This window comes from Oryzias melastigma, linkage group LG9, assembly GCF_002922805.2.
Source record: "Oryzias melastigma strain HK-1 linkage group LG9, ASM292280v2, whole genome shotgun sequence".
NCBI lineage: Eukaryota > Metazoa > Chordata > Actinopteri > Beloniformes > Adrianichthyidae > Oryzias > Oryzias melastigma.
This window is the reverse complement of record NC_050520.1, coordinates 13,400,341-13,411,982: the sequence shown is the minus strand read 5'-3', so window position 1 is coordinate 13,411,982 and position 11,642 is coordinate 13,400,341. Positions and strand designations below refer to the sequence as shown.

Here is an 11,642-nt window from a genome sequence, read left to right as displayed (position 1 = left end):
CTTTGTTTTTTTTTTTTCAGAACTCTGTTTCTGGCATATCTGAATCCACTCTTCCTTTTCTAATGTATTGCAATGCAGCACATTTGTTCCTTGTTCACATAACATTGGTTACTAGCTGTTCAGACTTGACTGAGATGATCCTATTTGGTACAAAGAATCTTTTATTTTAAAAAATAATTATTTGAGCTTCTGTCAAACATAAAAGAAAAAAAATCACCTTTTGAGAGATGCTAGGTTATTTTTAGATTTTTGCTTTTGTTCACACCAAAAAATAGACACAATTTGTATTAATTATTACAAAAAAGAAGGTCATGAATGCAAATCCAAATTTCTACTACATGAAGACTATACTTCTAGGTTTTGATCAGTAGGGAACGAGCTCAAATGGCTCTTTGACTGTTAAAGGTTGCCTACCCCTAAGCTAGCTGTACCCCCCAAATACTGTCCATCCCGACCCACATTTCATCTTCACCCACAAACATGTGCTGATACTTCAATAACCCAAAGATATGCTACAATGCTTCATGGCAGCCCCTCCCCTGTACACACCTCTCCCATGTCAGGCTGGTATGATCACAGCTGCTCTCCCATGAGGCAGTGTGTCACATGCTTCAGGGGCATTTAAACTTTAAAGGGCCCAACAAGGCAGCTGGGTGTGTCCACATTCAGACTCATGAGCTGCTTTCTCAGTCTGAAGACAAAAGATCTGAAGCCATCAAATCCTAGGTTTTAGGAGGGAAGAAGCTGCAGGACGTAAGAGCATTTCTTCCACGTTTGCCGATTGTCCAGCTATGGGGGCTTTCATTGCCAAGATGCTGCTGCCCACCTTCAGCAGCCTGGTGTTCCTTCCTACGGCCAGCGTGGCCGCCAAGAGGGGCTTCCACATGGAAGCCATGGTTTACTTCTTCGCCATGTTCTTCATCGCGGTGAGAAAACTGCTGCTGGAGATGTATCACTCTTAAACATTATTTATCAATGTTTGTCCTGAATGATAGTTTGCTGTTAAAAGATTTCATAGATCATTTTTGGTGTGAAGCAAGAACACAAAGTTAGTTTGTTTCCAGGTAAAGCGTGTTTGTCCTCCTGCAGGTTTACCACGCATGTGACGGCCCGGGCCTTTCCATCCTATGCTTCATGAGATACGACATCCTGGAGTACTTCAGCGTTTACAGCACTGCGCTCTCCATGTGGGTCACTCTCATAGGTGAGCCTGGGACTCCCAGAACCAGCTTTCCCTAAAGCAGGGGTCTGAAAGCCTCTTTTACCCCTCCATTGGGGCTCTTTGGCTAAAGGAAAATAAATCGTTTTTCATCTTAAAAAGTATCTTTGGAGCAAAAAGTAAATAAGTTAGTTAGTAGTAACAAAAAAATAAAAGGAAATGAAGATATCACTCTGCGAGGCGTCTGACTACAGTACCCATAATGCTCCATCAATCCACTAAGCATCTACTTTTGACAGATTTTTGTGCATTAAGTTGCACAAAAAATCAGTTGAGGGTCAATAACCAGAACTTATACTCACAGCACATTAGAACACAATTCAGATATTAAATTTTTGAACAGATTCAAGATTTTTAAGTGAGTTTTATAGTTCAACAAAGACGGTAAGGGTCACTTAGTGATCCCTGATTTAATTTTAGTTAGTTAGTTTAGTTAGTAGATTTTCAAACTTCTGGCTGAGATACACCACAAATGGGAAAATAAACTGTTCTTTTTTTTTTTTTAAATTGGGGAAATTACATTATACCACAGCATTTGCAGCGAGATGGTCTGATGTGACACAGACAGGGTGTCTTTTATTTTGAAAGGAAGTCATGTGAACCTCTGTTAAAAGTTATTTAATATTTGGGGAAAAAAGAGCTATTTTCTTTATATGTTTATGTTTTTGTGCAAAGAAAACAGTAATTCATACTTAACATAATAGTGACGGTATGATATAAGTTCTCTATTTTTCTAAAGTAAGACTTTGTGGCTCCTCGCTTGCTCAATAAGAAATCATCCCAAAAGGCTTTTTAAGTGTTGAAGGTTCCAGACCCCTGCACTGAAGGCTTTCTTTCCTGAACCTATTTCTAAACTCGTCTTTTTTTCTTGCTGTGATCGTGAGGTTCTCTGAAACACCCGCCCTGACTCACTGAGCCTGGATGAAGCAGGCAGTTGTTGAAAACACATGTTGGGACTCAGAGATATTATGTCAACTGCTCAAACACTTGCTACTGTCACACATACACAACTGTGTTGAGTAGCCTTGAGTCCTGCACTAATTCTCCACAGCTGACTCCGCCTACTGGTTCACTGTTGTTCACCTACAGCAGGGTGTCAAACTCAATCACACAAGGGGGCAAAATCCAAAACACACCTTAGATCACTGGCCAAACAGGATAAAGATTTATTGAAAACTACATTTTAAAAATTGTTACTTTTTAACATAATTATGAACTAGATATATAGCATTACCTGTGATAATGCTAGTGTGAATGCTGTAAGCTGAATTTGGCCACTGAAGATGCTAGTGCTGATAGTTGAGGATGCTGAAATTGATAGCTAAAAATGCTGAAGCTGACGGCTGAAATCGCTAAAGCTGAGCTAGCTAAAATATTAGCTTAATGCCAAATTAGCCTAAAAAACGAAAAACAAAACAATACAAACAATCAAAAAAAATAGCCAAAACAGCTAGCATATGTTTGAAACAAATAGGTAAACTTCAAAATAGCCTAAAAACTTGAAAAAAGCCACAATTAGCCAAAACAGCTACCATGTAAATAGCCCAACTCCAAAACAGCCAAAAAACTTTTAGAAAAAAGCTTAAATTAGCCAAAACAGCTAGCATGTAGCTGAAATATTAGCTAAACTCCAAAATAGCCTACAAAATCTTAGTAAATGCCAAAATAGTCCAAAAATCTAGCAGAATGTCAAATGTTTAAAACTTTAAAACTGCACATTTTTAACATAATTATGAATAATAAAAAGGCAGGAATATTATTCCAGAATAAATCAACTTAAACCTTAAATAACTTTCAACATTTTACTCTCCATAAAAATTGAATACATAAAATAAAAATTTGAAGAGTAAATGTTTTCCGTGCAGCTCTTGGTGACTTCGATGAACCCCAGCGCTCCACTTTAACCATGTTTGGCGTGTTGACCATTGCTGTGAGAATCTACCAGGACCGCTGGGGCTACGGGATCTACTCTGGCCCCATCGGATCCGCCGTTTTCATCATCACCGTCAAATGGGTGAGTCACAGGTGGCAGGAAATTCATTTATTGTCATCCCAAAGCTGCCCTCAAACCATACCAGTCTCTGTTTATCGGACTTGCATCCATTTGTCATCTTTCTCAATGAAATTGTATTTTTTTTGCCCTTTTCTCTGGCCTGGTTGACCCAAACTGATGCTGTTTCCTCCGTTGTGGCTGTTTCAGCTGCAGAAGATGAAACAGCTGCGGGCCGTGTATCCAGAGAAGACGGTGTACACGCAGCAGGTCGGTCCCGGCTGCTGCTTCGGCGCTCTCGCTCTGATGCTGCGTTTCTACTTTGAGGTGATTTATTATCCAGCTGACACCAGAAACAATACATGCTTGAAGATTGAGCATTTATTGCTTAAACTGATTTTGTTACATCTGCATTCTCGTCGTCTGGGCAGGAATGGGACTACGCGTACGTCCACAGCTTCTACCACCTTTCTCTGGCTGTGTCCTTTGTGCTGCTGCTGCCAAAGAAGAACCGCTACGCCGGTTCAGGACAGAACGCGGTGAAGCTCAGCTGCCTCACTCTGTGCTGCTGTGTAGGTCACACTGATATGTCAGCGATGCTGAGGGTGGTGTGTGTGTTTGTGTGGGTGTAAAATTTAGGGTCTAAAACATAAATCTATAAACTCTAGTGCACCTTCACTTCCTGTTTTCAATATTTCTTAGAGAAATGAGAATCTGAACCTGTCAACATTCACAAACATGTAAACTCACCTTCAGAATCAAGATTGTGATTAAATACTTTCACTTTCGGGTCTCTAATGCCACGCTCATACTGAATGTGTTGTCAAATCGGCTGCTTGTTCAAAAAGGTGTTCATGAACTTGATCCTCCCACTGCGTATGGAAGGAGCTACAAATGTTTTTAGCCTCAGCGATGCATGGAACCACAGATCTATGTATCTCATGGAAGACACGCATTATATTGAGAGTTTGGTTTATTTATTTTGAAGAGTTCTACAAAAGCATCAGTAATCACATCTACATGTCTGGATTCATGAGATCACTCAGAGACTGGAGCTTCACCGTCTACTGCAGGGGCCCGTTTCAAGAAGCAGGTTGAACAAATTCAGAGTTTAAACCTGAACTCACGTTCAGTGACTCAAAATTCTCAAACTTTGAGTTTTCGGTTTCAGAACAGCTGAAAGAACTGATTCAGTCAACTCTGAGTTGTTGGAGTCAGAATCAGGTGTGAGCGTCACAACCATAAAAAGCCCTGATCAATGGAGAAAAGATATTACCATTCACCATGGCAACGGGAACAAACACCTTTAGGGCTTCATACTTCCGGCCACAGAAATGGATGTGTTCCTGCAAACATATGCCAACCACGAGCACATTTAGCTTCAGAGTTAATGCGTACGACTACATTTGAATCATTTCAATTCAGTAAAGTGCTAAATAATGTCAGGAAGGTCCTTTTGTCGCTTGTTAAGTAAGGAATGGTTTTTGATCTGTCAATAATTCAGCAAATAATCTCTGTAATTGCATGAATGACCATGCTCCAGACCTGCTCCAGACCAGGTTACGTTCACAGAGTTAGTTGCCATAGTGATTGATTCTGAGTTCAGTTAAACCTGCTTCGTGAAACGGGTTTGGTTTAACCCACAAGTTTAAGTTACATCCGTTTCTGAAAACAGAAACTCAGAGTTTTCCTTAACTCTGAGTTCACAAACTCTGAGTTCACAAACTCAGAGTTTCAACAAAACTTGCTTCTCAGAACGGGCCCCTGGAGCTGTGTCTGAACAACGCCCGTTTTCAGCACTACTTCTTGTGTTGGAAATGATACATTTCCTCCTTAGTTTTCATCCATGACAGTTACAAAACGACCATTGCACACAGTTAGAAATCACAAGATTTGTTTGTTTCTTGCCAGGGCATTCTATCATGATGTTGATGGAATGATGGAATACTTGAGCTTTAACTTTAAAACTTTGTAGGTTTCCAGCAGTTATATTGAAAATGTGTATTTTATTTACTAGCTATTTGCGTTAGTAATTTTTAACAATATATATTCTAAGCCCAGTTTCATTTATTCACCTGTGTATCGTCCTTTTCTAACCTCCTTCCTTGATCCTTCCATTTCCAGTCCATGGTCCCAGTTTCTTCAGAAAAGAAGACAGAGAAACAAAAGAAGAAGTCATCTCGGACAGTCTGGACGGTCCCTACCAAGAAACCCTGGACGGAGGGGTGTAGCTCCTCCACTCTGCCCCTTTACACCCCCCCACCCTCCACTCCTGTCAAAGGGACCAGCATCAGCAAACTCAAAGAGATGAACGGCTGGAAGTGACGCAACAACTTGACAGGACTTTGTTCACAGGAAACTTTCAGAGCAGAGCAAATAAACTTGTCTGTGGCTGGTAAGTTAATTTACTTGGACAGGAAGCCAGCAGCCATGTGGACAGTCCTTTCAACCATAAAAACCCATTTCTGCTGCTGGAATATTTAAGGTCATCAGAGACTCATCCACAGCCGCGGCAACCATCAGATGAAGAGTGAATCCCTGGTGGAGATGAGATCTTAAGGTGGATTAGGCCTCTGGTGCCCTCGAAGACCCGACGTTAGCAGCTGTGTTGCAAAGCTGAAGACAGCAGAACACACACAACTCGAACACGAGACGGCAGCTGAGACGAGACAGTAAAACTGACTGGAAGATTCATGAGAAAAGCAAACAGGCAGACAGTTTTTTCTCTCCAAAATATATAAATTGTCTTTGGAGATGTTTCTCTGGGGAGAAACCTTCGTCTGCTTCCCTCTTCTTTTTCTCTTCCTTCTCTTTCCATCTCTGAGAGAAGCCATCCACACAGCTTTTAAGAATTATTAGCCTGTAAAGCACCTTTCACTGTTTTATTTGTCCTGGAGGTGCCAGACGTGTCATGTGGAGCATCAGACGCTGGAAAGCTGCAGCCCAGACATCAGACAGACTGATCACGGAGCAGGTGGACTCCTGTCTGTTAACCCATTATCTGCTCTGTATCGAGATATGTAAAGCTGTGAGTGAGCATGCAACACACACCAAAGCCAGCTGCTGCAGCTGCAGGTAATGCCTCAGTCACAACTGTCCTCAACCCGTAAGGACATGGGCTGTCTGTGGGAGAAAAACTGATAAATCTATATGTGCACATAGATTGCCTACAGGAAACATCAGACTGTTCATAGAGCAAACATGTTCATGTTCAGTTTTTTCTATGAGTATGCTGCAAGCTACAGCTCATAGTGAACACTTAACATGTAAGTCATAGTGTGTTTGTGTGAACATCCAACAGACGTCCTACAGACACTTCCGTATCACGTGGACACCCTGTGCATAGAGACAGTCAGGATCCAGTGGTCGCAATTTAAAACGACAACAGCAATTCTCGTACGTCTAAGGGTGTGTCACTGACATTGGGCTAACAAATACTTCGACACACTAACCACGCACACAACAATGGTACGTTCCATTTTACTAGCATATCTTCAGTTGGCAGCACAAGCTCCAGGAGAACTTAAGATGCAGACGCTCCAGTCTACGGCCCTCCATGGGCCCAGACAACCCCAAAACCCGTCTAGGTGAAGTGACTCATGCATAAGACTAGACCAGGGGTTGTCAACCTTTAACAGTAAGAGGGCCATTTGGACTCGTATTCTACTGATCAAAACCTAGAAGGAGCCGCATAGTCTTACTTTAACCTTTAAGAAATGTGGATTTGCATTTCGGGCTGCACAGTGGCGCAGTGGTTAGCGCTCTTGCCTTTGCATTTCCTTTGTAGTAGCCATGAATCAAACTACTGTTTTTTTGTTATTATAACTCACCTGCTGATTTTGCACCTGTAAGTTAGGGGAGAGAGAGTCAGTTGGGTTGCCACATTTTTTGTTGACTGCTTTAGTTGTCGCCTTTTGTCGCGTTTGCCCATCTTTTTGCCTTTTAATTTTGCTTAAGCCAGTCATCCTAAGTTGTTTCATTTACTTTTTTATCATAAATAAAAGGCTCAAAGCATGACCCAATTCAAGTCCATTTGTTCAGCGCGTCATACAACAACCAGGCCCAGCGTCAGTCTCTCAGCGACTTTGGATTTTAGAAGCAGTCGCTACAACCTTCTTATTTTTTCATACTAAATATGAACTGTCTATTTTTTTGACATGAACAAAAGGTAAAATATAAAAAGAAACTAGCATCTCTCAAAATTTGATTTTTTTTTATGTGTGACAAAAGCTCAAATATCTTATTTTGTTCTTTGTCCTCAGCAGTCTTCCACTGCTGGGTTTTGTTATTTTAGTTTGGATCTTGGTAGTCTTAGTTTACAGGCTTTGTTTATTTGTTTTCTTTAGGTAGTTTTGGTTAGGGGGAGCTGCTGACTCTGACGGTCGACATGTCTGGATCAGCAGTTCCATGAATTATTTTATGTTTGACCCAAGAGCCTCAATGGAGAGATAAAAGAGACACATGTGGATGTGGAGCCGCAGGTTGCAGACCTCTGGACTAGACCAAAGGACTTAGTTCAACTCATCGATTACGTCTCAGTTGATCAGGGTTGAATGTGACCTGCACGTTAGGCAGGCTGGGCAGCCAAAGGATCAGGATTGGACTTGAACCTGAAGTCCATCCTGGTTTGGACTAGAGCAGGGGTCTGCAACCTGTGGCTCCAGAGCCACATGTGGCTCTTTAATCTCTCCATGATGGCTCTCTGGCTGAAGAAAATAAAATAATACTATTTTTTTTAACTTAATTAGCATTTATTGCGTGAATTAGTAAGCATTCACACTATAGTGATTCTCCTGCTCCTTTCTGTACATTTTTCGGCACCTAAAAACTCAATCACACTTTCAGCATTTTCAGCAATCTTAGTATCAAAATGTTCAGCTCGTTCAGAACTTTACTGTTTGTATTTTTAGTATTCATGCTAACAGTTTGTGCTGAGTTAACATGCTAAGGTGCTAACTTTTTTGGCTAATTTGTTATCTACTAGGGCTTTTAATTTTAGGCTATTTTGGAGTTCATCTAATTTAGCAATGTGCTAGCTTTTTTATGGTATTTTGGAGTTTAGCTAATATTTTACCAACATGCTAACATTTTCAGCTAATTTGTTACTTACTGGGATTTTTAGGGTAATTTCGAGTTTAGCTTCTATTTTAGCAACAGGTTAATGTGTCTTGTTTTTGACTAATTTAGTTTACTGAGGAATTTTGGAGTTTAGTAAGTGATTAAGCAACGAGCTAGCTTTTTGGGTAGTAAAAATGTAAAAAAAAAATCACATTTTGAGAGATGCGAGTTTCTTTTTCTATTTTTGCTTTTGTTCATGCCAAAAAATAGACATGATACATATTTCTATGAAAAAGAAGGTAATGAATGCAAATCCAAATTTCTTAAAGCTTAAAGTAAATTGATGCAGCTCCTTCTGGGTTTTGTTAAGCAGAAAGCAAGCCCAAATGACTCTTTTACTGTTAAAGGTTGCCGACTCCTGGACTTGATGGAGTGGATTCAGACCTGCCAGGATTTCAGATGACCTGTATCAAGTCCAAGTTCTTATCGGTTAAGATCTAACTACAGACCTCACTAGGGCTCTAGTCCAGGTAAGGATTGCCTAGAAACAACTCTTCGTATAAAGACCCAAACCAAAGACAAAGAAGTTTAACTACACCTGGAGCCTAAAGTAGAAGTCCAAGTCCAAATCTAAGCATTTCCTGGTTAAAGCTCAGTCCAAGACATGGTAAATGTTTCCTGGGATGTTGGTGGAGGAAACCTCTGCATGTACATATAAACTCATGTCTGTTTCCTATAAAGCTGTGTGTCCTTTTTTTAATTTAATATGTGTATTAAACTTGTTATTTATCACTAACTCAATGTGGCACTTTTTTGTCTTCATTCTGTAATGTTTCAAATGAAAATGTAATGCGGACAGACGTCTGAGAGCCGTACACAGGCTGACCACTCTGAAAAACCCTGACTGGCAAATACTTCAAGGCCCGCTCCAGTCTAGCAACACAAATCCATTTCCAGACCAACATATTTCATTTCTGTTTCGCTTCAGAAGGACAGGAGGTTGTGCGTGTGTCCACGTCACTTGCCGCAAACGCGACCCAAAGACTACAAACGTGCTCTGCGTATCTCAGACAAAACAGTCTGCGTCCAGGATGAGAGGGAACCTCCCTTTCCATCGGGGAATGTTTTGAGCCGGGGCCAAGCCACCATCTCCCGCGCCCGGAGAAAGGTGTTTTTGTCTGGATTCAGAGACCCAGCTGGCTGCTCCTCCTGCTCCTAAGAGGACAGTAACATGAACCTTTTATTGCACAAGTATGAAACACTTTTCAGCTCCTGTTCAAATGCTGTCTGAGAGGCTGAGGCCCACACACGTTCAGGACTGGAAGATCGAGGTTTCTCTGTAACCAAAAACCATAACGAGAGCATGAGGGCAAACAGACACTTCACGCTTCATAAAAGCATTTATGATAAACGGAGCAGACACTGATGTGAACACAGAGGGGTCTGCTGCAGACAGGAAATGTTCAGAGGAAATCTGCTGCATCAACTCGACCAAGCAGCAGTCTGTGTGGTGTGAACATGTGGAATCATTGAACCATTTCTCCGCATTTTACAACAGCAACTTTGAATCAACGTTAAACGTTAAAAAAATTTAAAAAACCAAGGTACAAACTTGAATATTTAGAGAAAGCCTGCACATCTCATTTTTATTTCTGAATGAAACGAGTGAGTACGTTGTGGAACTTTATACTACTATTGGCATCATATTAGATACACACATTTCTGAGAGCCCATCTCACTAGTATGATCTAAACTTTCCTTATAAACTCTTTGTATATACTCTAAATTTGACTATTTTCTGTCCTATAGTTCATTATCATTCCATTTTTGTAAAAACACACTTTTGGCGGGAAAGGTTTGGCTAATTTATTACGGTGAGAATAATTCATCTATTGTAATTCCTTTTTAAATGACTACTTGCTGCATTAAAACAATGAAAAATATGTTGAAAATTAGTTATTTATAAAACAGGAGTTACACCATGTTAAAAATGAAAGATGCAACATTTCATTTCAACAACGATTCGATTTAATATTTGTGTTTGGCAATTCAATTGACTTTTGATTTTGGTTCATTTTGAATGATCTGATTTGATCTGATTCAGCGATTTAGAATCATTCCAGAAAAGAGAAAATAATTCTGAAAGCGGGCTGCACGGTGGTACAGTGGTTAGCGCTCTTGCCTCACAGTGAGAAGGCCCTGGTTCAAATCCCGGCTGGGACCTTTCTGTGTGGAGTTTGCATGTTCTCCCCGTGCATGCGTGGGTTTTCACCAGGGACTCCGGCTTCCTCCCACCGTCCAAAAACATGCTTCATAGGTTCATTGGTGACTCTAAATTGTCCCTAGGTGTGAATGTGTGAGTGAATGGGTGTGTGATTGAGGCCCTGTGACAGACTGGCGACCTGTCCAGGGTGAACCCCGCCTTCACCCATCAGTAGCCGGGATAGGCTCCGGCACCCCCGCGACCCCGAAAGGGACACAGCGGTCAGGAAAATGGATGGATGGAATTCTGAAAGCTGAAAGAGAAAAAGCAGAACTGAGAAGAGGTCAGAACATTCAAATTAGCAAACAGATGAAAGTACATAGTTTAGAGAGTGAACCTGATTGTGGTTTAACACATTGTTCAGAGTTTTTCACGAGTTAATTTTTAGATTTGGATAGATAAAGAGAAAGCAGAACTGATTTTTACTGGTGTATTCTGTAAGCAGTGATGGAGTGGATGGTTTATCTCACATTATTGAAAAGAGTTCATCTCAGAAAGAGCTGAATCAGCTGAAAGACCATCTGGTTCCACAGAGATGACAGTTAAGTTAAAAACCATAGTGGCACCATATAAGTTCATTTGAATTTACTTTTACTTTATCATGCGCAACCTTTCCCCTATTTTTTTTTAATAACTAGGGCTGTCAGATTTGTCGCGTTAATTACGCGTTAATCTGACATGTGCTTGATGCCGACAATTTTTTTGACGCATTAATCGCAGATTTTCTCATACGTGCCTTTCCACACCACGCGCGCGGGCGTCCCGCCCTCCAACTCACCGGCTGCTCTCACATTAGATCACGGGCGGGTCTCCAAACACCGAGCTGCTAGCTAAAACCGGCCGGCACTAGGACCTGGAGAGCTCCTGCACCCTAACCCGGCTCAGGTTCGCGTCCAGCACCACGTCTGGTGGTACCGGCTCGCGTCCGGCGCCGCGTCCCGAGAGCTGCGGACCCCCGACGTTCCGAACAGCAAGTGCACCGGGGGACGTTTTAAATGTTCTGGAGGTTTCAGCATGATCCAGTCCCAGCATAGCGGTCTGTCTGCCGGCATATTCATCGTGAGCTCCGCTGGACACGTCGCTGCATCGAGCTGCAGCCAGAGAACGCGGCG

General features: G+C 41.5%; 1 protein-coding gene across 1 annotated transcript; it reads left to right on the top strand.

Annotated features, from left to right (window-relative positions):
• Positions 1–326: 326 nt before the first annotated feature.
• Positions 327–7,093, top strand: mymk (myomaker, myoblast fusion factor). The gene is made up of 6 exons (XM_024260199.2): positions 327–926; positions 1,090–1,204; positions 3,085–3,233; positions 3,420–3,536; positions 3,641–3,781; positions 5,334–7,093. The coding sequence occupies exons 1-6, from the start codon at positions 792–794 to the stop codon at positions 5,532–5,534; spliced, it is 858 nt and encodes a 285-aa protein (XP_024115967.1). The 5' UTR covers positions 327–791; the 3' UTR covers positions 5,535–7,093.
• The last annotated feature ends 4,549 nt before the right edge of the window (positions 7,094–11,642 follow it).

Excerpts from the sequence above, each read along its gene's own strand:
- mymk (XM_024260199.2), top strand. The coding sequence starts at position 792 with ATGGGGGCTTTCATTGCCAAGATGCTGCTGCCCACCTTCAGCAGCCTG. Across the intron at positions 1,205-3,084 it reads CATGTGGGTCACTCTCATAG|CTCTTGGTGACTTCGATGAA; the intron begins GTGAGCCTGGGA and ends TTTTCCGTGCAG. Across the intron at positions 3,234-3,419 it reads TCATCATCACCGTCAAATGG|CTGCAGAAGATGAAACAGCT; the intron begins GTGAGTCACAGG and ends TGGCTGTTTCAG.